We start from the raw sequence: 24,570 nt of genomic DNA on the forward strand, positions 1-24,570 counted from the left end.
CCACGAAGTGGTGCCGGAGGCATTATGTTTTCGGGTTGTCCGTCCGTCCGTCCGTCCGTCCGTCCGTCCGTACGTACGTCCGTACGTCTGTACGTACGTCCGTACGTCCGTACGTCCGTCCGCTTTCGTTTACGCGATAACTTGAGTAATATATACAGGAATTTTACCAAACTTGGTCCAAGTATGAAGTATGATGGGGCAATTGGTTGATTAGATTTTGGGTAAAATCGGCTAAAGGTCAAAGGTCAAAGGTCAAGGTCAAATAATGAAATTGTATCCGTTTACGCGATAACTCAAGACTGGATGGAGCAAATTTCACCAAACTTTGTTGGAGAATGATGTATGATGGGACAATTACTTGATTAGTTATTCAGTGAAATCGGACAGAGGTCAAAGGTCAAAGATCAAGGTCAAATCCTAAAATTTATCTGTTTACGTGATAACCCAAAACTGGATGAAGCAGCTTTCACCAAACTTGGTCCAAGGATGATGTATGATGGGACAATTAGTTGAGTAGATTTTAGTGACATTGGCAAGAGGTCAAAGGTCAAAAGGTCAAGGTCAAATTCTACAAATGTTGCAATATCCCCCATATCCATGCAATGCCCAAAGGTATTTTCTTGAAACTTGGTGTGGACATTTACTACTGCAAAAGATCCTCCAGAGAGAGTTTCATGTCGTAAGGTCAAAGGTCGAAAGGTCAAAGGTTAGGTGAAAATGTTGCAATATCACTTTTCTCGCAAATGGTTCAATGTATTTTCATGGAACTTGGTACATACGCATGTACTGTCTGGCAGATATTCTCTAGGGAATTTAGGGTTCATGGGTCAATAGTCGGGGGTCAAAGGTCAAGGTCAACTCCTCAAAATTTTACTATTTCCCTCATATACTATTATATCTGCAATGCTTGCATTATTAGTTTCAAAACTTAGTACATGCATTACCTAATGGAGATTCTCCAGGAAATTTCCAGCCTGAAGGTCAAAGGTCAAAGGTTTAGGGTCAAAGGCCAGGTTTAAATGCCCCCCCCCCAAAAAAAAAAAAAAAATATTTTGTACCGTTATCACACTCTTTCTTCATACCTTTGAAATTACTCAATGCATAAACTTCCCCAAAATTCCCCAAATATGTCTACCTGCACTCTTAGAAAATTATGGCAAATCCAGTTCAAGACATTTCTGACAAACCTGTCATTTCAATATTTTGCCAGTTATGTGAAAATGTCATGGGTCACACATTGTGAAGACATTGTACTATACGCCTATTGGGAGAATCATGCATTATGGTGGAGGCATCAGTCGCCATAGCGACATTTCTAGTTTTTTAATGTATCAACTGGACAACATATCGACAATAGAATCCATGGAATCGTTCTTGGAAGTACCCAAAGCTTCACGCAGGGGGGTCCTTTCACAACTAAAGAGACCTAAAGTTTGGACGATAACAGCTCCATACATAGTACACAAGCATTATTCTCTCTTGCATACACTGTCGGAGAGTAGACGTGAGTGCTAAAAAAAAAATGAAAATGAACAAGAGAGTATGTACCCTCAGCTAGAACAGTAAAGAGAGATCTTGCAATGATATTACTGCAATAACAGTTCTTACATGTACATGTACACGATTAACCAGTTGAGGAGGGACTGAATTTGCTACAGCACGCTTGAATCATAGACACTTGCCCAAGTATTCTCGGGACTCGTCCAACAGGCTTCTACACGGACGTTGTATTTGTGTTAAGCCACTTAATTAGTCACTGTTACTAGTTTAATCGATTTTCTTCTATTTTAACGTTTACGCCATGTTTTGGGTTTGCGTTGTTCTTGTTTGCTTTTCTCCAGATACAAGATATGAAGCTGTCGCTAACGTATTGGGATGACGGTTCTAAACATCGATCCTCTATGGGAGGTGACCTGGCCCAATGGGTTTTCACTCTGCCAAGTCTGTCAAACTTCAGTCTGACATGTCATTACCTGGTCGGTGATTTCCTCTCAACAGCCATCGCCTCAGCATCATCCTGTCAGGTATGTCGGGACGATGAATATAAAAATTGTAAGGTTTATGTATCATTTACATAACTTTGGTCGCTATTAAATGTCGTGTCTGTGTGAATAATTTGTATAGACACCGTAGCTGTCTGTTTGGAGATCCAGTTGGGATTGGATCAAGAACGGCATTGATGGAATACGATAGTCCTTGTTATCTATTTAACGATCCCTGGCAGTGTAAAGGGGGCTTAAAGGAGAACAGTGTTTGTATACACCGCGCTGTGCTCTGCATGTATTGGTTCCCTGCCTTTCGTGCTGCTTGAAATCCATGGGTCTTCACAGATTAATGTTGTCTCTTTTGAATTGATTCCCTCGTTCTTTTGTTAGATTATTTTGTTCCATACACTTTCCAAAAGCTGAACTTGGTAAAAAAAAAAAAAAATCCTATAAATCTACTATTCATAAGTCTATCGTTTGATTTCAGTTTTCGCAAATGTTTGCCTTAATTTGTTTGCTTTAGACCCGACATTTGATTTGGTTTTCTTATATTTCTATAAATCATTCAAATAGCCTAGAAACATGCATTGTCTCTCAATTTGTTTATCTAAAACAAGTACTAACCAGTGCATTTTAATACATTTGATATAACGGAACAATATTGGCACTGCTGAAAGAAGTCTACACCATTTTAATGGAGATTATCTAAAAAAAATTGATATTCGGTCACATTGATAACTCTCTGTAATGAAAATGAGATATTGATGACGCAAAAGAGAGGTTGAAAAAAAGAATAACAATGAAGATATACTAAAGATGCAGTTTCTGTGAAAATGGGTGCTCATTCCGTTTAATGATATTAGTGATATTATGGTGTATTGGTATGTTTGTAATCATCTTAGTCTTTGCGACTTTGCATTTCCTCTTCTCCCACGTGTTTTGACGATTTTTTTTAAAGTATCAACTGTTCTCCATATCATATCAATAGTAGAATGCATCATAATTTATGGGAGCATTCTTAACCTAAAGCTTCACGCAAGGGGTTCATTTAACCACTAGGCCTAACGTTTGGACGATATCATGCCTGGTACGCAAAACATCCTCTCGTACATAATATACTGCTTGAGAGTATACGTGAATAAAAAATAAATAGAGTACGTATACCCTAAACTAGAGCAGTAAAGAGAGATCTTGCAATTATTATGTATCAATAAAAGATATTTTACATCTTACGATTAACCAGTTGAGGACGGACTGAATTTGCTACAACACGCATTTTCCTATAGACACTTGCCCGAGTATACTCGAGACTTGTCCTACAGGCTTCTACATGATCATTGTATTTGTGTACATTCATTTAATCAGTCACTATCTCTATGTTTAATGTATTTTATCTGTTTTAAGTTTACGCCATGTTTTGGAAGACCACTTCGAGTAAACTTAAAAAAAAAAAAAACAAACAAACAAAAAAAACCTTCATTTCTTTTTGGCCAATAATGTTCTATTTAACTGTGATGGTAAGGCAACATTGTATATACAAATTAGAACATATGAAGGGTTTGTTTGCAAAAACCGATAAGTCCATTTTTGAAGATTTTGAAGTATGATCTCTGTCATAAAGTAAAAAATGATACCTTTTAAATGATATATTGGTCACTACATAAAGGGTATATTTCTGAAGTTATGGTCAAAAGAAGCAAAAATGTTCTAATTATTCTCTTTATTTTTCTTGACCTTTAATCGCAAATATCTCCATTTGGCAAATATGGACTTATCGGTTTTTGCAAACAAACTCTTCATATATTATCATGACAATTAACATTTACATTAATTGTGGAGAGGCCATTTTGTGTGATGGACTTGGGTCGTTCTCTGATTCATATACATGATATTCTGCCATAGAGATGAGGGAAGGATGATAGAGGGCGCAACAATAATATTATGAATATAAGAATGACCCATGTCCTTCATTCTTACATCAATATAAGATTTGACTCATTCATTTCAGGCACTTCCGGGGGTAATTAGGATTTATCATTTATACACAAGATGAGTCCATGCCTAAGCTACAATTTCCCATGTCAAACTGAAATTTGGCCAAAAACTGGACTTGGGTCGTTCTTATAGTCGGGTCTTCAATTTATCATTAAGAAAGCGTATTCAGGGTGTTTATGTGTGTCAATACAATCTGTATCCTTGGCGATTGTCCTTGCTGTGTGGAGGTATGTGTTTCCAAAAATGTGCTGCCGATCTTTCCAAAGGAAGCGTATCTTTCAATCTGTTGCTTTAGTAAAAGCTGCCAATTCTACACTTTCGACAGTTTACAGGTCATGTTGTAGCAATCCACTTTCTATGCGGTCTGAGAAATACAAAACGTGACCTGAAGCCTACATAGACACAACCCAGTATTTCTATAATATGATGCCACATTTAGCCTTTCACCCATTTAGTAATAGTTCTTATGAAAAGAAAAATTGGTTTTCACACCACGACAAGAAGGGAAATTTGTTCCTCTTGCTGCCAGGAGGATGTCTAATTGGTTTGGAATAAAAGTTTGAATGAACCTTCGTGAAAATGTTACCTTTTCAGGCCAGTAAGCAGGATTTATATGGATGGGTTTAGATTTTTTTTTTTTTTTAATCGCCAAAAGAGGGAGGAGGAATTGAAAGGTCATAGTCCGTAAACTCTGGAATCTTCTGTATCTTTTTCCGTCCAATCAAAACAAAAAGAGCTAAGTCAGTGCTCTGAAGACATTAATGGCTGAAATTTCATGTTGTAATATGATTCAGGGTGAAATATCGTATTCAAGAATTTGGTGATAATCTGCCATACTTGTTTTAAAAAGATGCTGAAAAGTGAAACAAAATCCGCCTCCTCTATCTCCCCCAACCCACCACCTTCAGGGCACTCCTGGATCCGCAATTTTTAAACATGAAATATCAGTCATTACGGCTTGTGCCAAAAGGGTGGGTTGGGTGGTGGCGCGTCGCGTTTCAATAATGGGAACACAACCCTTCGTCCAAAGCCCCCCCCCCCCCCAGTTTTGCCGAAAGGGTGCGATGGTACTTTCTCTCATGTAATATTAAAAGACGAGTTTTGAATTTATATTTGACCATCAAACAACCATTTCAAAGAGGCTATCGTCCGGATCGGTTTACACTCCATTACCACTTGGTCTACAGTCAGTTGGTCTAATAGACTGTTTAATATCAGTTGGTCTAATAACCAGTTGGTCTAGTAATCATTTCGTCCAATTACTGTTTGGTCTAATTGTTATTTGGTTTAATTACTATTTGGTCTACAGTCAATTCGTCTAATGATAGCCATTTGGTCTATTTTTGGTCTAACACCGATTCATATCATCAAATACCGATTTGGTCTATTATGAGTTGGTCTAATTCCATTTCGTCTAATCATCAAATGGTCTAAAATAAAAATTGATTTTGGTCCATTGCCCAGTTGGTCTAGCCTCTGTCTGTCATCATTTAGTCTACACCCATTTAGTCTAATAACCATTGATCTTGTTGTCATTTGGTCTAATAGCCAGCCTCCTGGTCTAATCAGGTACCATTTGGTCCAATCATCGTTTCGTCTACGGTATATGACCAACTGGGCTTTTTTTTTTTGGGGGGGGGGGCTTTTTATTCATGTGTACACCAAATTTATATTGGACAAATTTGGTTTTATTTTAGACCATTTGATGATTAGACGAAATGGAATTAGACCAACTTATAGTAGACCAAAATAGACCAAATGGCTATTATTAGAGGAATTGACTGTAGACCAAATAGTAATTAAACCAAATAACAATTAGACCAAACAGTAATTGGACGAAACGATGACTAGACCAACTGTTTATTAGACCAACTGCTATCAAACAGTCTATTAGACCAACTGGCTGTAGACCAAGTGGTAATGGAGTGTAAACCGATCCGGACGATAGCCTCTTTGAAATGGTTGTTTGAAGGTTAAATATAAATTCAAAACTCGTCTTTTAATATCGGTTTTCCCGGCCAATTTCGCACCATTGTCAGTCCATTTGATAAAAGGTTCATTCAATTTAGCGAAAATCCTCGTCACTGCACATTCTGTCATTCAAAATTGCAACTTATTTAAATTCATGAAATTCTTCCGTCGAGATGTTTTCATTGCAACTGCTTGACAAATTGCCCTACATCGACGTAAATAAGCACTGAATTGATCAGTGCTTTAGCAGTAGCCATGATAAAAAAAAGTCATGGGCGTACATACTCGAGCAGGATTCGAACCTACGACCTCCTGATCACCGGACAGGCGTCATCTCCACTAGACCACCGAGCTTTTGCCCGACAGCAAGTGTTGGTTGTAATCCTTATAGCATGCCAGCGGGTACTGCTTTGTTATTCAAATTCATGAAATTCTTCCGTCGAGATGTTTTCATTGCAACTGATTGACAAATTGCCCTACATCGACGTAAATAAGCACTGAATTGATCAGTGTTTTAGCAGTAGCCATGATAAAAATAAAAATTCATGGGCGTACATACTCGAGCAGGATTCGAACCTACGACCTCCTGATCACCGGACAGGCGTCATCTCCACTAGACCACCGAGCTTTTGTCCGACAGCAAGTGTTGGTTCTAATCCTTATAGCATTCAAGGCTTATTTACGTCGATGTCGGGCAATTTGTCAATCAGTTGCAATGAAAACATCTCGACGGAAGAATTTCATGAATTTAAATAACAAAGCAGTACCCGCTGCATGCTATAAGGATTAGAACCAACACTTGCTGTCGGGCAAAAGCTCGGTGGTCTAGTGGAGATGACGCCTGTCCGGTGATCAGGAGGTCGTAGGTTCGAATCCTGCTCGAGTATGTACGCCCATGATTTTTCATCATGGCTACTGCTAAAACATTGATCAATTCAGTGCTTATTTACGTCGATGTAGGGCAATTTGTCAATCAGTTGCAAATTGCAACTTGTTCGTTCAATTTAGCATTTCGGTCAATGAAATTCGCACATGTGCCATTCGATTCGTAAAACGGGCATTCAAATTGGCACGTGCTCTTCAGTCATTCAAATTCGCCAGCACTGGCGGAAAATGGTATTTCAGTCATTCAATTTCGCGTATTGGCAGTCAAATTCCAAACATTTTCATTCAAATTGGTGTAATGTTATTTCTAATTTGAAAATGTGAAGACCGTAATTTATGCGTATTTAAATGTAAATTTTTGTTTCATCCACACACTGCTAAGTATGTAATAAAGGTAACTTTCACCCTGAATAACTCAAATTTGTTTTTCTGTAACGCCCCTCTTTTTTCATACATGTTATCAGAACTATACATGCACCAGTATCATAGATTCACATCACTTTGTTATATCCAGTCATGGCAGCACGAGTTAGATAGAGGTGTATCTCTCAAGAAGACGGGGAAGGAATCATAAAAGCATTTGAGGGTAATATCCTTGACAAATTGATGGCTAGAGCTGATCCAAGAACTTTTATTCATTCCTAATGATAATTAACGTAATCTAGCACCCACCAAATGAAAATAATAAAACATGCAGATGAAAGAAATAATCACGATGTAAATTGAAACCTCCTTCTCCCAATTATTGACAAAACAAACTTAAGATCAATGTATCTGTGAATGGAATAATGCTATCGAACATTATAAACACATACACATATTTTGAAAGTATTGTTGCAACGGTGATATCAGAATAAAAGCATAAACGTGTCTGCTAAATTGACTGCAGTAAATGCGAAATTGGATGCTCAAGAATGAATTCTAATGAACGAGCGCAGCGTATACGTGATCACGTGACTATATCGTGCTAAATTGAATGAACAATTTGCGAAATGGTGCTTGTCTTACGAATTTGAATTGAAAAAGTGCTGATTCGAATGATGTAATAGGTAATTTAAATGCTCCAAAATGAATTTGAATGAAATGATTATAAAATTGAAATACCGAACATGCCATCTAGGCTAAATTGTGCTAAATTGAATGCACCAATTACGAATTGGACTGACAAAAGAGCGAAATTGGCCGGGAAAACCTATATTACATGAGAGAAAGTACCAACGCACCCTTTCGGCAAAACCGGGGGCGGGGGCTTTGGACGAAGGGTGGGGTTCCAGTCAACGCGACGCGACCCAACGCTCCCAACGCACCCTTTCGGCAAAACCAGGGGGGGGGGGGGGGGCTTTGGACGAAGGGTGGTGTTCCCATTAACGCGACGCGCAACCACCCAACCCACCCTTTCGGCACAAGCCGTTAACTGTCTTCATGGCACTAAGTTAGGTCTATCTTTTTTTTTTCGATTAGACAGAAAAACAAACAAACAAAGAAATAAGGGTAAATGGACTCCGAGGCTCCATCTTCTCCCTCCCACCTTTTCGGGCGGTGTCGGGAGAGGGGGGAGGGGGTCATTTTAACTAATTGTGATGTTATCACCATAAAGGTGCTATCTGCCAACTTTGGTGGAAATTCGTCACGGATTTTTAAGAAGGTGAAAAAAGAGCGAAAAATTACACTTCTCCGCCCATCCCTCCTCCATTAGAACACCTCTGAATCTATCATAATCAAACATGCAATTTCAGTCATTTACATGTATGTCATTAAAGCACTTAGCTAAAGCCTCTCTTACAACCCGTCGTGCGTGTTTAGAGATCGTGCGGACTCGGAGTTCCTGTCAGGCGTGGAGATGTCGCAGGGTGAAAATTAAATTGGAGGGGAAGTATGTAGTAAGTACTTAATGAGTGGGTGTGTCTTGCTCAAAAAGTGAGGCCCGCAAGTGGTCTGTACGCCTTTTTGGAAGTAGGAAGAAGAAAGGAGCACGTAAGATCTCTACTTCTGTCGTACACAATGATTGGGATAATTGTACGAGAATTGCAAGTGAAGCGTACGTTTCCAGAAATCGTACTTACGAAGTAAGAGAAACGTAAGAGAAACGTAAGGAGCACGGAAGTGTTAAGCAAGACAATCGTGCGTCAAATTGGAAGATAATCAAAATAATATAAAAGGGTGCAATGAGTCTCTCCATCATTCACTGTTTCAGCATCCAATATAGCAGGGGCCGCGGAACGGGGGGGGGGGGGGGGAGAGGGGGGGCTGGGGGCTGCAGCCCCCCCCCCCCCACACACACACACACACACAAACACACACATATACACACACTTTTGGTTCGTAAAAAAGAAAGAAAAGATAGAAAAAAAGAAAAGGGAAAAAATAAAAACACCCATAATTATGAATATCCAAAGATTCCGCCCTAACCCTTAAAGGACAAGTTCACCTTCATAAACATAAGGATTGAGAAAATGGAACAATATTAGTAGAACACATCAGTGAAAGTTTGAGGAAAATTGGACAATTGATGCAGAAGTTATGAATTTTTTAAATTTTTGTGTTGGAACCGCTGGATGAGGAGACTACTACAGCTTGTGAGTCATATGCGTACAACAGTATAAGGAAAATGTAAAAGAAAATTCAACATATTTTCACTTTTTTCGCATAATAAAAGAGCACTTGACTTGCCTCTTTCTAAAGGCAGGGGGAATAATATTACACATAACATTTGTCGGTAGCGAGTCAGGGGAATGTGTACTTTTTTCAAAAGATGGAATTTTGTGAAATTCTCTTTATATTTTCCTTATATTGTTGTACGCATGTGACATCTAAGTTATTCATACACTGCAGTAGTCTTCTCATCCAGCGGGTACTGCACAAAAACTTCAAAAATTCATAACTTTTGAACGGATTGTCTGATTTTCCTCAAACTTTCAATGATGTATTCTACTAATATTGCTACATTCTCTCAATCCTTATGTTTATGAAGGTGAACTTGTCCTTTAACTTCCCGTCTAAGAACCAGCGCGTGTAGCAAAAGCGTGGGGGGGGGGGGGGAGGATGGGGCAGTCGCCCCTTAAAATTCTGAACAATTCTGAGTGCACAAGACTTATCACTTACATTCCGAAAAATCAAAAGTTCCGTCACGTACAAGGGGAATATCCCCTTTTAATCAACCTTTTCCTCTCTCGGTTCCATTCTTTCTTTTGATACTTTCCCAAATATTCCATCAAGTATGCGTATACGAAATATCTCAATTTCAGCTTAAAAAGGCAAAAGCTCCCTCGTACGTGAAGGGTGGAGATAACACTCTCCCACGTTTTCTCCCTATTTGCCCCCCCCCCATGCATGCAAGTAAACTATGGCTACACTTGGAGGTTTTTATTTTTTTTCAAATATATGCAACAAAATGTGTGCACAAAAACGTTTAACTGCAATCAGAAAATACAGAATCTCTCTCATGTCGGATGGAGAATAGGACTTATCCCCTCCCACATCAAGCTATGTCTCCTTCTACAGACTTGCTCTTCTCTGTTTGACAAATTTTCATATATTCCAACAGATGTGTGCGTCAGATTTTTGAATTTCAGTTCAGTTCTAAACATGAAAAGAAAAAATCCCTCGAATATGGGAGAGGTATCTTGCCACCCTCGCGTTGATTGATCCTCTCTATAGACTTAGTACACTTTTGGAATGACAATTTCCGAATTTCCCACAAAAAGTGTGCTTCAGATCGCTTTCAATTTCAAAAACTCAAAAGCTCTATCGAGTGGGAGGGGGCATCCCCCTCCCACACCTTCCACCTCTACCTCATTAGACTTTGTATACACACAGGTAATGCACACGAGGAATAAGAGCTAAATGCCGTGATTTTGCTTTAACACTTCCCTTAAAAAAGCCATAATTATTTCCATTATATTTTATTTTTTTTTCTTCTTGGGGGGGGGGGGGAAATCCAAGTATTGCACCAAAAGTTTGCACCAGATCGCTGAATCAACATGCAGGTCTGAAAATGAAGAATCAGATAAGATCACATGTAGACCCTCGTGTGCATGCCTTTTCTGTTTGATTGCTTTATAACAGACAGCGTTCATGAAATTCATTGTAATAATAAAATACAAGAAGTTTATTCAAATGCCACCACTATAGGCAAGTTGTTCAATAATAGTCAACATCAAAATATCCTGCTACCTTAAAGAAGTGGGGCCGTTTCAAGTCCATAAAACACGAAAAAACATGTAGCAAATTGCGCCATTTACAACATCAAAATGCAAAAAGAACTCACCCTGGGAGGGTGACACCCCCTCCCACACCCTCCCCCTCTTTTCGCTCTGCTCGCTCGGGCTCGGTCGCTTCGCTCTTTCGCATAGTAACCCCCCCCCCCCCCAAGATCATAATAATTATCCTGCGTCTAAGCGGGGGGGGGGGGGGGGGCATGACCTTGACACCCCCCGCCCAGTCGTTCCGCGGCCCCTCTATGGCACTACCAAGAGACTTCTTTCAGCCCTTTCCCCTTCTCTCTCGTCTGCAGCTACTTTTCTTTCTCTCTCTTCCCTTCTCCTTTCTTCGGATTCCTCTTCCCATGCACCTGAGCATGTCTGAGTGTGACGTACTTCACAAGTACCTTAGTAATACTCACCACGCATTTTGGAAGTAGGTAATACACACGGAGGAAGTGCGCTCACCCCCCTTTGTTAACACGTACATTGAAAGCAAGTGGAAAGTAAGAGCCTCTTGCGTGGTTAAAGTACGCCTTCGTGGGAGAATTGTCGCATGTTTTGTCTGCGTTACACGCACGCCTATCGAACTTACCCAGTACTTTCGTCTTGCGTACTCTGAGCGTGCCCCACGCGTGCTATTTGTCACAGCCAGGTCGTAGCGAAAAAATGGCCTGCCAGTTTTCAGGCTGCGTACTATGCGTCGTGTTTGCGACCACCAAAAATAAAAGTACTTTCCACTTGCGTGCATCTCACTACTTGGCCCATTTTCGGCACGCAAACCACTCGTAGTAGCACGCACGACCAGTTGTAAGAGATTAAGGCTCTCTTACATCCGGTCGTGCGTGCTCCTACGAGTGGTTTGCGTCTCAAAAATGGGCCGAGTAGTGCGATGCACGCAAGTGGAAAGTACGTCTTTTTTTTTGGTGGTGGTCGTAAACACGACGCATAGCACGCAGCCTGAAAACTGGCCGGCCAGTTTTTCGCTACGACCTGGCTGCGACAATTAGCACGCGTGGGGCACGTTCGGAGTACGCAAGACAAAAGTACTGAGTAAGTTCGATAGGCGTGCCTGTTACGCAGGCAAAACATGTAACAATTTCGGGGGGTATTTTCCCACATGGGCGTACTTACCACGCAAGAGGCTGTTACTTACCACTTGCTTTCAATGTACGTGTTAGCAAAAGGGGGTGAGCGCACTTCCTCCGTGCGCATCACCTACTTCCAAAATGCGTGGTGAGTACTACTACCGTACTTGTGAAGTACGTCACACTCAGACGACGGACGTGATCAGCACGATACAAATTGCGTTAGAAGTACAATTAGTCCAAGAGCATTAGGTCAAAATAGGCCTTAACCTGGACATTTTTGGTAACAAGCTGATTTTTTCAGGATAGGTCCAGGAATATGTCTAGAATAACATACTAAAAGTCCTCATAAATCCTCCTTGAGCGTTTTCCGCAATCCAAGATGGCGTCCAAAATGGCCGCCTCTTCTGTTTTTCTCATAACTTTGCAAGTAGGTTTCCCCAAAACACACTTTAAATGTCTACACATATGTTTTGAAGTATGAGGAACTCATTAGAATACATCTTAAGAGATGTTGAAGTACGCAAGTACCAATAAGACCGCTTGAGTTCTTCCAAAAGTCCAAAATGGCGTCCAAAATGGCCGCCATTTCATGTTTTTCTCATATATTTGCAAGTAGGTTTCCCCAAAACACACTTTAAATGTCTAAACATATGTTTTGACGTATGAGGAACTCATTAGAATACATCTTAAGAGATGTTGAAGCATGCAAGTACCAATAAGACCGCTTGAGTTCTTCCAAAAATCCAAAATGGCGTCCAAAATGGCCGCCATTTCCTGTTTTTTCATATAACTTTGCAAGTAGGTTTCCCCAAAACACACTTTAAATGTCTAAATATATGTTTTGAAGTATAAGAAACTCGATAGAATACATTTTAAGAGATGTTGAAGCACGCAAGTACCAATAAAACTGCTTAAGCTCTTCCAAAAATCTAAAATGGTGTCCAAAGTGGCCGTCATTAACAATTTTATCTCAAAATTGTTTAAATATATATCATTTATTAATAACCCGTGATATTTCATCCTGAAAATATTCAACAAACATTTCAATTAAAAATGTGGTTGCTGTCCATACAGTATTCAAATCACTTTGAATGTTAAAGTCTTGAAGTGTGCTCTTAATCGCTTATGACATTACGAGGGAAACACTTTATCATCAGTTTGATGCTAAACAGACAGGGCGACATATTTTGCCATATGGTCCATTTTCGTCACCTTTCGTCACCTTTCGTCACCTTTGGATTTTGGGACGAGTTCAAGTGGTTCTATTGGTATAGATATGGTTGTTTCAAATTTGCGAATAAGAATTTATCTAGATTCCTTGACTCCCATAACATTTATAAAGACATTTTAGTGTGCGTAATTGGGTTACTTAGTTGAAGGGTTATGAGAAAACAACAACAGGGAAAGGGGCATTTCGGGCGCCATTTTGAATTTCAGGATGACCTCAAGTGGTTTTATTGGTAAATGCGTGTTTTTAAAAAATATCCGATAAGTATATGATTCATTTCATTGAGTCGCAAAACATATATTAAGACATTTAAAGTGCGTGTTGAAGTACGTTGGTGTAAAAACAGAAACGGCAGCAATGTCAGACGCCATTTTGGATTTCTGGAAGAGCTTAAGCAGTTTTTTTCGTTTTTGTGTGTTTCAAAATCTTCCGATATGTATTGTATTGAGTTCCTTATGCTTCAAAACATATATGTTTAGACATTTAAAATGTGTTATAGGTAAACCTACTTGCAAAGTTATGAGAAAAGAGGAAATGGCGGCCATTTTGGACGCCATTTTGGATTTTTGGAAGAGCTCAAGAGGTCTTATTGGTACTTGCGTGCTTCAACATCTCTTAACATGTATTCTAATGAGTTCCTCATACTTCAAAACATATGTTTAGACATTTAAAATGTGTTATATGGAAACCTACTTGCAAAGTTATGAGAAAAACAGGAAATGGCGGCCATTTTGGATGCCATTTTGGATTTTTTGGAAGAGCTCAAGCGGTCGTATTGGTGCTTGCGTGCTTCAACATCTCTTAAGATGTATTCTAATGAGTCCCTCATACTTCAAAACATATATTTAGACATTTAAAGTGTGTTTTTAGAAAACCTATTTACAAAGTTATGAGAAAAACATGATGTGGCGGCCATTTTGGACGCCATCTTGGATTGCGGAAGAGCTCAAGCGGATATATTGGTACTTGTGTGCTTCTACATCTCTTATAATGTATTCTATTGAGTTCCTTGTACTTCAAAACATATATTTAGACATCTAAAGTGTGTTTGTGGGAAACCTACTTGCAAAGTTATGAGAAAAACATGAAATGGCGGCCATTTTGGACGCCATCTTGGATTGCGGAAAACGCTCAAGGAGGATTTATGAGGACTTTTAGTATGTTATTTTACACACATTCCTGGACCTTTCCTGAAAAAATCAGCTTGTTACCAAAAATGTCCAGGTTAAACCCTAATGCTCTTGGACTAAATGTTGAGACATGCCTAGGTGCATCGTGCTCCTGTATAAAAGCTTATACGGGCAACGTGCTTTCAGTTCCCGTCGACATTTTCTGCAGTTAGTCCTCATGAAAAATGAAGAGACTCAGCGCAACCTTTTATGTTATTGTGATTATCCGTGCGTTCTTCCAATTTGACGCACGATTGTCTTGCTTAACACTTCTGTGCTTCTTACGTTTCTCTTACGTTTCTCTTACTTCGTAATTTCGATTTCTGAAAACGTATGCCGCACTTGCAATTCACGTACAATTATCCCACTCATTGTGTGCGACAGAAGTAGAGATCTTACGTGCTCCTTACTTCTTCCTACTTCCAAATAAGGCGTACAGACCACTTGCGGGCTTCACTTTTTGAGCAAGACACACCCACTCATTAAGTACTTACTACATACTTCCCATCCGATTTAATTTTCACCCTGCGACAACTCCACGCCTGACTGGAATTTCGAGTCCGCACGATCTCTAAGCACGCATAACGGGATGTAAGAATGAGATATTGATGACGCAAAAATGATGTCGGAAAAAATAACAATAGAGATATAGTAAAGATGCAGTTTCTGTGAAAATGGCTGTTTATTTCATGTATTGGCATAAGTCTCATGGTGTGTTGGTGTGGTTTTTTATAATAATAATAATAATACATACATACATACAATTTCTATAGCGCCATTCTCCACTTTAATTGAATGCTCAAGGCGCTTTACATCGAAGCAAAAAGACTGGAGATACAAGTACATCATCGTAATAGAAGAAGCTGGAGAAGCAGAAGAGAGAGAGAAAAAAAAAAGACAAGAAAGTCTGTCTTCAAAAGGCACTGGTCTTCAAAATGCACTGCTAAACAAATGAGATTTTAAATTACTCCTAAAAGATGTTATGGAACTTGAGTCTTTCAGGCTCACGAGGAAGTAACTACCACAGTGTTGGTCCAGCGTGAGCGAAACTCGTTCCCCCCAAGATTTCCTAGAAAACGGAATATGTAAAAGACCTGAAGTCGACGATCGAATAGTTCGTTTAGGTTGACTGACGAAACAAACAAACATTGTAATCAGGAACTGCTCCCTCAAAAACGTGATAAACCAAAAGAAGTATCTTAAACCGAATACTCTCCTGTACAGGTAACCAATGAAGACTCTTCAGGATAGGGTAATATGACTGTGTTTACGTGGCAATGAAACAGTACGTGCTGCGGCATTTTGTAGCTTTTTTAATTGAGCAATGTGAGTTTGGTAGATTGAAAAACAAACCATTACCGAAATCAAGGCGTGAAGAAATAAGTGCATGAACAAGTTTTTCCATTGCAGAGCGAGTCAAATACCTGCGAAAAAAAAAACCCGATATTGCGCAGTTGATAAGGGACTGATAATAGAAATGTTGGTGATTTGATCAGACATAGCCATGTGAGAGTCAAACATAACACCCAGATTGCATGGGCGTCACCAGGGGCGGGGGGGGGGGGGGTGCGTTGGTGCACCCCCTTCAGCCAAAAAAAAAAAAAAATAAATAAATAAATCACCACTTCAGTCCGAGCGACCTCAACGCCGGACGCTAAAATTTGACATAATTCTTCTGTGTTTTTTATTTTCTCTTTTATTTTGCACCAGGGACAACAAAATTGTGTGCAAAAACAATTCTCATCCTGGACTATTTCAGCACTGATTGTATACATATCGAGTATTCTACAATGTTTACTATTTATCGGCCGTACTGTAAGGTACGAAGCACGTACATGTTTAGCATGTACAGGTACTCTCTGTACAGCACGTTACTGCAGACCAATCCATATTGATAATGCGAGCCCAAGAGCTAGCCTTAGCCTCATAAAAAAGAAAACAAAAATAGAGGGTAAGTATATTATAATTTTGCCCCCCTCTATAATTGATAATTGAATGAGATGAGAAAATGTTTTTTTTTTTTTTTTTGCTTTTTGACGGAAAAAAAAAAGTTGCCTCCACGAAATATTCGAGGGGCAAGCGCACCATATCTGGCCCACCCACACAAAATTATAATTCCCGAAATGAAAAGATTTTCTTGCTAGTATTTCGTTAGAAATCTGTCCAAATATTTCACCCAAAAGTGTGTGTGAGTGGGGGGGGGGGGGGGGGAGGAGAAGTCACCTCCCCCCCCCCCCAAGATTTTGACCTGGAATTTGGAAGGTGGAAAAATTATAATCGAATATGGGAGAGGTATCTTCCCACCCTCCCATTGCCTTGTCCCTTCTATAGGTTTAGTAAACAACGGGGAATGACAATTTCTGGATGCATCAAATTGCACTTATTTACAACATCAACATGCAATTTCAGTTCTCACCGTGCTGGGGAACGACCCCCTCCCACAACCTCTCCTCGCTCGCTCCGCTTGCTCGGGCTCGGTCGCGTTCATGACTTCAGTGTAAGAATTAATACGAGAAGTTTATGTAAATGACATCAATTATAGGCACATAGTTCAATAACAATTTACATCAAAATGTATTGCTATCCTAACCCTATAAAGCCCAAGCTATTTTGATCCCTATTTTGAGGCCGGGGGGGGGGGGGGGCACATTGTGCCCCCATACTTCTTTATTATATGATGTATGACCGTCATATTTGGTACATAGATAAAGCAATTCATACTCTACATGACCCAATATTTGAAATTTCTCAAGGTCATCCACTAAGGTCGCTCTTCACCAAAATATAAAGAAATACATAGAAAATACGCTAAAATCATGTGTTTTTCTTTATATTTCTTTATCCCCAGTATATATGGGGTTTTTATATCAATCATTTTCCTATTTACCACAAAGGAAAACCAAGTCAACCTTCACTGTTTGTTATAGTTGAACTTTCTCAAGGTCAACATGTGGGGGCGCTATTCATCACAATATAAAGAAATATATGAAACATATGATGTATTGATTGGAACTGTTTTAAGTCGATGGGGACTGTTTTAAGTCGATAAAACACGCAAAACCTGCCTCAAATTGCACCGTTTACAAAATCAAAATGAAAAACAAAACAAAACAAAAACCTCCCCTCTCGCTCCCTCCGCTCGCTCTTACTCGGTCGCGTTCATGATATTCAGTGTAAATATCAAAACAGGAAGTTTATATGCATGATACTATTCTATAGGCAAATTGTTCAATAATAATCTTCATCAAAATATACAGCTACATGTACCTAAAAACGGTTGGAATATTTCATGTCGATAAAACAAGGAAAACCGCATCAAATTACACCATTTACAACATCATTATGCAAAAGTTTCTAAACGTGGGAGGGGGACACACCCTCCTCCTTGCTCACTCCGCTCCCTCTTGTTTGGTCGCGTTCATGATATTCAGTGTAAGTATTAACACAGGAAGTTTACTTTGATGATACCATTTTATAGGCATATTGTTCAATAATAATCGACATCAGAATATACTGCTACCTTAAACAAGCGGGGCTGTTTCAAGTCGATAAAACAAGCAAAGATATGCGTCAAATTGCACCATTTACAACATTAAAATGCAAAAAAGTTCATCAAGTGGGAGGGGGACAACCCCCTACCACCCCCCCCCCCCCCTCCGCTTTCTCGCTCCGTTCGCTCGGGCTCGGTCGCTTCGCTCCCTCGCATACTAACAGCCGTACTACCCCCTCCCCCCGAAAGAAAACAACAAACAAACAAAAAAACAACAACAACAACAACAAAATGAAATCCTAGCTACGCCAGTGCCCTTTTCCCGCTTGGTTTCCCTTAAAAAGAATCCTAAAAGTCTGGGGATTGACAGCTTCCTGAATTCCAAATATCTGTCAAAAAAATATGCGTTACATTAAGTTTTAAGACGCACCCCTTTGAAAAGAAGCTGGTGACGCCCCCTTATTGCGACATGACTTGGCTGAGGGATATCGTTACCTACAATCGACACACACTGATTTTGTGTGAGGACTGAACATAGGTGAAATAGGTCAAAGGAGCCGATCTTGACTTTTTCATATTTTCAGGAAGAGCACGTCTTCTTCTACATTGTGCTAAAATTTGGAATCATAAAACAGGCAGGAAAGTGTGTTTCCTAGCAGTTTATCTCGAACATTTTTTTTTTTTGGCAGAATAGTGTGATTGAGTGTGTCTTTAGAGTCCTCTTTTCATTTCCTAAAAAAACCTTGTCCACACTCTTCACTTTCAACTCCTATAACTTTTGAAAGGATGTTGCTTCTGTCTTGAAAGTTGGCATTACTATGGACAGAATGTGTTAATAAAGCATGCTCAATTTCACTTTAATCTGATAATCCCTTCATTGTTGTTACTCTGGTAGTTTACATCCTATTTTTTGTCCCATTCATCGCACAGCCAGCACTTCTTGGTAAAGATTTAGCGTTTGAATAGACACTGTACTTCAGAGCCTCTTTTCTCAGTTCACACTTTTTTTGAGTGTGTGCTTTCTTTCCAATATTTAGATAGGTTAAAGGGGAGTCCGTTTGATTTGAGTTATACATCATTTTAAAGCTTAAAATCTGCTCTTTCGGAATATGCTCTTAACTAAAATTTCATGTGTGGCGACTTTTTGTTTGTTTTGTGGTGCAGGGTCACCTATGTTTATTTATTTTTTCTTTGAAGTTTACGTCATGTTTTTGTCTGTTTGTTTTTGTTTTCTTGTCTCCAGATAAAAGATTTGAAATTGTCTTTAGGCGAGTGGTATGATGGTACTCAACATCAATCGTCGATTGGGGGTGACTTGGCCCGATGGGTATTCACTCTGCCAACTTTGTCAAGCTTCAGTCTGGATTGCCTCTACCTGGACGGTGATTTCCTCTCAACAGCCATCGCCTCAGCACCATCATGCCAGGTATGTCTTGTCAGGACCATGTATGATAATGTCTATGTATGATGTACATAACTTTTTTTGCTGCGTGTCTGTGTGAATAATTCGTGTAGATACCATGTGCTGTCCGTGTGGACATCAAGCTAGGATTGAATCAATAGCGGCATTGATGGATTAGGATCGTCCGTGATGATCCGTTTAACGATCCCTGGAAGCGTAAAAGGGGCTTAAACGAGTACGGTGTTTGTACACAACGAGCTGTGTTCAGCATGTATTTTGTTCCCTGCCCTTAGTGTGGCTTGGAATCTGTGACTCTTAACAGATATGTCTATTTTGAATGGATTTCCTCATACTATTGTTTGAATTTTTTTTTCCCATACACTTTCCAAACGTTGAACATAGTACAATTTCCTTTACATGTTTTTTTTTCTTTTCGTAAGTCTACAGTTTGACTTCATTTTAAACCTTAATTTGTTTGTTTTAAACACGGCCTTAGTTTGGGTTCCCTTATATGTCAATATTATTCAAACAGCCTTGAAACATGCATTGTCTCTGAATTTGATTATTTGAAGCAAGCACTAACCAGTGCATTAAAATACATTTGACATGAAGGTACAAGATTGGAATTGCTTGAGGAAGTGTACACCATTTAAATAAAGATTATTGATATCATATATTTGGGCACATTGATAACTCTCTATAATGAGAATGAAATATTGATGACGCAAAAATGATGTCGGAAAAAATAACAATGGAGATATAGTAAAGATGTAGTTTCTGTGAAAATGGCTGTTTATTTTATGTACTGACATAAGTCTCATGGTGTGTTGGTGTGGTTTTTTTTTTAAATAATAATATTAATACATACATACATACAATTTCTATTGCGCCATTCTCCACTTTAATTGAATGCTCAAGGCGCTTTACATCGAAGCAAAAAGACTTGAGATACAAATACATCATCGTAATAGAAGAAGCTGAAGAAGAAGAAGAGAGAGAAAACAAAAGACAAGAAAGTCTGTCTTCAAAAGGCACTGGTCTTCAAAATGCACTGCTAAACAAATAAGATTTTAAATTACTCCTAAAAGATGTTATGGAACTTGAGTCTTTCAGGCTCACGAGGAAGTAACTTCCACAGTGTTGGTCCAGCGTGAGCGAAAGCTTGTTTCCCCCAAGATTTCCTAGAAAACGGAATATGTAAAAGACCTGACGTTGACGATCGAATAGTTCGTTTAGGTTGATTGACGAAACAAACAAGCATTGTAATCAGAAACTGCTCCCTCAATAACGTGATAAACCAACAGAAGTATCTTAAACCGAATACGCTCCTGTACAGGTAACCAATGAGGACTCTTCAGGAAAGGGGTGATGTGACTGTATTTACGTGACAAAGAAACAATACGTGCAGCGGCATTTTGTAGCTTTTGTAATTGAGCAATGTGAATTTGGTAGATTAAAAAACAAACCATTACCGAAATCAAGGCGTGAAGAAATAAGTGCATGAACAAATTTTCCATTGCAGAGCGAGTCAAATACCTGCGAAAAAAACCGATATTGCGCAGTTGATAACGGACTGATTTAGAAATGTTGGTGATTTGATCAGACATAGCCATGTGAGAGTCAAACATAACACCCAGATTACATGGGCGTCACTAGGGGCGGGGGGGGGGGGGGGTGGGTGCGAACGCATCCCCTTCAGACACACACACACACACAAATCACCACTTCAGTCTGCGAGCGACCTCAACGCCGGACGCTAAAATTTAACATAATTCTTCTGTGTGTGTTTTTTTTTTTCTTCTCTTTTATTTTGCACCAGAGACAACAAAATCGTGTGCAAAAACAATTCTCATCCTGGGCTCTGTCAGCACTGATTGTATACATATCTACGAGTATTCTACAATGTTTACTATTTATCGACCGTACTGTAAGGTACGGAGCACGTACATGTTTGCATGTACAGGTGCTACTTACAAGTATAAGGGTCTATGTGCAGCACGTTACTGCTGACCAATCCATATTGATAATGCGAGCCCAAGTGCGAGCCTAAGCCTCATAAAAAAAGAAAACAAAAACTGGAGGGCAAGTATATCATAATTTTGCCACCCCCCCCCTCCATAATTGATAATTGAATGAGATGACAAAATGTTTTTTTGTTTTTTTTTTTGTTTTGCTTTTTGACGGAAAAAAAAAAAGTGTCCTCCATGAAATATTTGAGGGGCAAGCGCACCATATCTGGCCCACCCACACAAAATTGTAATTCCCGAAATGAAAAGATTTTCTTGCTTGTATTTTGTTAGAAATCTGTCCAAATATTTCACCTATAAGTGTGTATGTGTGTGTCTGTGTTGGGGGGGGGGGGGCGATGGAGCAGTCAAGATTTTGACCTGGAATTTGGAAGGTGGAAAAATTATAATCGAATATAGGAGAGGTATCTTTACCACCCTCCCAGTGCCTTGTCCCTTCTATAGGCTTAGTACACAACGAGGAATGACAATTTCTGGATGCATCTAATTGCACCATTTACAACATCAAAATGCAATTTCAGTTCTCACCGTGCTGGGGGACGACCCCCTCCCACAACCTCTCCCTCGCTCGCTCCACTTGCTCGGGCTCGGTCGCGTTCATGACTTCAGTGTAAGAATTAATACAAGAAGTTTATTTAAATAACATCAATATAGGCACATTGTTCAATAACAATTTACATCAAAATGTACTGCTACCTTAACCCTATAAAACCCAAGCTATTTTGACCCCTTCCAGGCCCGGGGGGGGGGGGGGCACATTGTGCCCCTATATAACTTCTTTGTTATATGATGTATGACCGTCATATTTGGTACATAAGTAGAGCAACTCATACTCTACATGACCCAATATTTGAAATTTCTCAAGGTCATCCACTGAGGGCATTATTCACCAAAATATTAAGAAATACATAGAAACTACGCTAAAATCATGTTTTTTCTTTATATTTCTTTATCCCCAGTATATATGTGGTTTTTATATCAATCATTTTCATATTTACCACAAAGGGAAAACAAGTCAACCTTCACTGTTTACTATGGTTGAACTTTCTCAAGGTGAACATGTGGGGGCGCTATTCATTACAATATAAAGAAATATATGAAACCTATGATGTATTGCTTGGAATGGGTACATTATATTGTTATCATATTCTGTCATATTTCCAAAATATTGAAATTTTGAGTTTGTAGATTGATGATATGATAAGCAAATGATATTACCTCCACAGCTTGTGTGAAGATAACATAAAATAAAAGGGAAGTCTTTGGAAAATACTGTATTTTCGATTATTTCTATTATATCTATTGCTTGATGCCTATACAAAAAATAAAGGAAATAATAAGAAGACCATTTTAGGGTAATTCACAACCATCATCACTTCATATTTTGGTCCTTCAGCAAATTACAGCCAAGAAAACTGCCATTTCATCCATTATTATATGTGACCGTGCACCACAAAACGAACAAAAAGTCGCGCACACTGATTTTGTGTGAGGACTGAAAATAGGTGGAATGGGTCAACCTAACCGATCATGACTTTTTCATATTTTCTGAAAGAGCAAGTCTTCTTCTACATTATGCTAAAATTTGGGATCATAAAACGGGCAGGAAAGTGTGTTTTTTAGCAGTTTATCTTGATTTTTTTTTTTGGTAGAATAGTGTGATTAGGTGTGATTTTAGAGTCCCCTTGTCATTTCTTAAAAACCTTGTACACACTCTTCACTTTCTACTCTAATAACTTTTGAAAGGATGATGCTACTGCTTTGAAAGTTTGCATCAATTATGAACAAAATGCGTTAATAAGGCACGCTCAATTTCAGTTTAATTTCATAATCCCTTCATTGTTGTTCCTCTGGTGGTTTCCATCCTGTTTTTTGTCCCATTCGTTGCACAGCCAGCTCGGCTTGGTAAAGATTTAGCGCATTAATAGACACTGCACTTCAGAGCCTCTTTTCAGTTCACACTTTTCCTGAGTGTATGTTTTCTTTCCAATATTTAGATTAGTTAGGAGAGACCATTTGATTTGAGTTATAAATCATTTTGAAGCTTAAAATATGCTCTTTTATATTATGCTCTTAACTAAAATTTCATGTCTGGCGACTTTCTGTGCGTTTTGTGATGCAGGGTCACATATTGTTAACTGAAATTGGAACAGAAAACATACAAAATCTGATGAACATAGTTGTCAGTTTACGGTTGCCATAGCAACCAGCAATATCGGACATAGCTAAAGTATATATTAAAATGTTTGCAATAAGACTTTAGGAAAAATCACCAAATTTCGTTGAAATCGGGGAAAGTGTGTAGGGGTGGCAAATGAAAATATGGTAGGGGGGCACAATGCGCCCCCCCCCCCTCCCCTTGGGCTTTATAGGGTTAAACAAGTGGGACTGTTTCAAGTCGATAAAACACGAAAAACCTGCATCAAATTGCACCTTTTACAAAATCAACATGAAAAAAACAAAACAAAACAAAACGTTCTCTCCGTGGGATAGGGGACAGCCCTCTCCCACACCCTCCCCTCTCGCTCCCTCCGCTCGCTCTTGCTCGGTCGCGTCCATGATATTCAGTGTAAATATCAAAACAGGAAGTTTATATGGATGATACTATTCTATAGGCAAATTGTTAAATAATAATCTTCGTCAAAATATACAGCTACCTTAAAAGGGTGGGAATATTTCAAGTCGATAAAACAAGGAAAACCATGCATCAAATTGCACCATTTACAACATCATTATGCAAAAGCTTCGAACCAAGGGAGGGGGACACCCCCTCCCACACCCTCCCCCTTGCTCACTCCGCTCGCTCTTGCTTGGTCGCGTTCATGATATTCAGTGTAAATATTAACACAGGAAGTTTACTTTGATGATACCATTTTATAGACATTATTGTTCAATAATAATCGACATCAGAATATACTGCTAACTTAAATAAGCGGGACTGTTTCAAGTCGATAAAACACGCAAATATATGCGTCAAATTGCACCATTTACAACATCAAAATGCAAAAAGTTCTTAAAGTGGGAGGGGGACAACCCCCTACCACCCCCCCCCCCCCCCACCCGCTTTCTCGCTCCGTTAGCTCGGGCTCGGTCGCTTCGCTCCCTCGCATACTAACAGCTAGCCCCCC

At 39.3% G+C, this 24,570-nt stretch overlaps 1 protein-coding gene across 1 annotated transcript in view; it reads left to right on the forward strand.

Annotated features, from left to right (window-relative positions):
- The window catches only part of LOC139723618 (uncharacterized), a 54,977-nt gene extending 34,193 nt beyond the window's left edge, over positions 1-20,784 (forward strand). The window contains exons 3-5 of the mRNA XM_071634847.1: positions 1,842-2,024; positions 19,257-19,439; positions 20,752-20,784. Coding sequence (XP_071490948.1) covers positions 1,842-2,024; positions 19,257-19,439; positions 20,752-20,784 — 399 coding nt within the window. The remainder of the gene's footprint in view (positions 1-1,841; positions 2,025-19,256; positions 19,440-20,751) is intronic.
- The last annotated feature ends 3,786 nt before the right edge of the window (positions 20,785-24,570 follow it).

Source organism: Diadema antillarum, unplaced genomic scaffold (assembly GCF_040938485.1).
Source record: "Diadema antillarum isolate AM-2024a unplaced genomic scaffold, OU_Dant_1.0 scf00000196, whole genome shotgun sequence".
Lineage (NCBI taxonomy): Eukaryota > Metazoa > Echinodermata > Echinoidea > Diadematoida > Diadematidae > Diadema > Diadema antillarum.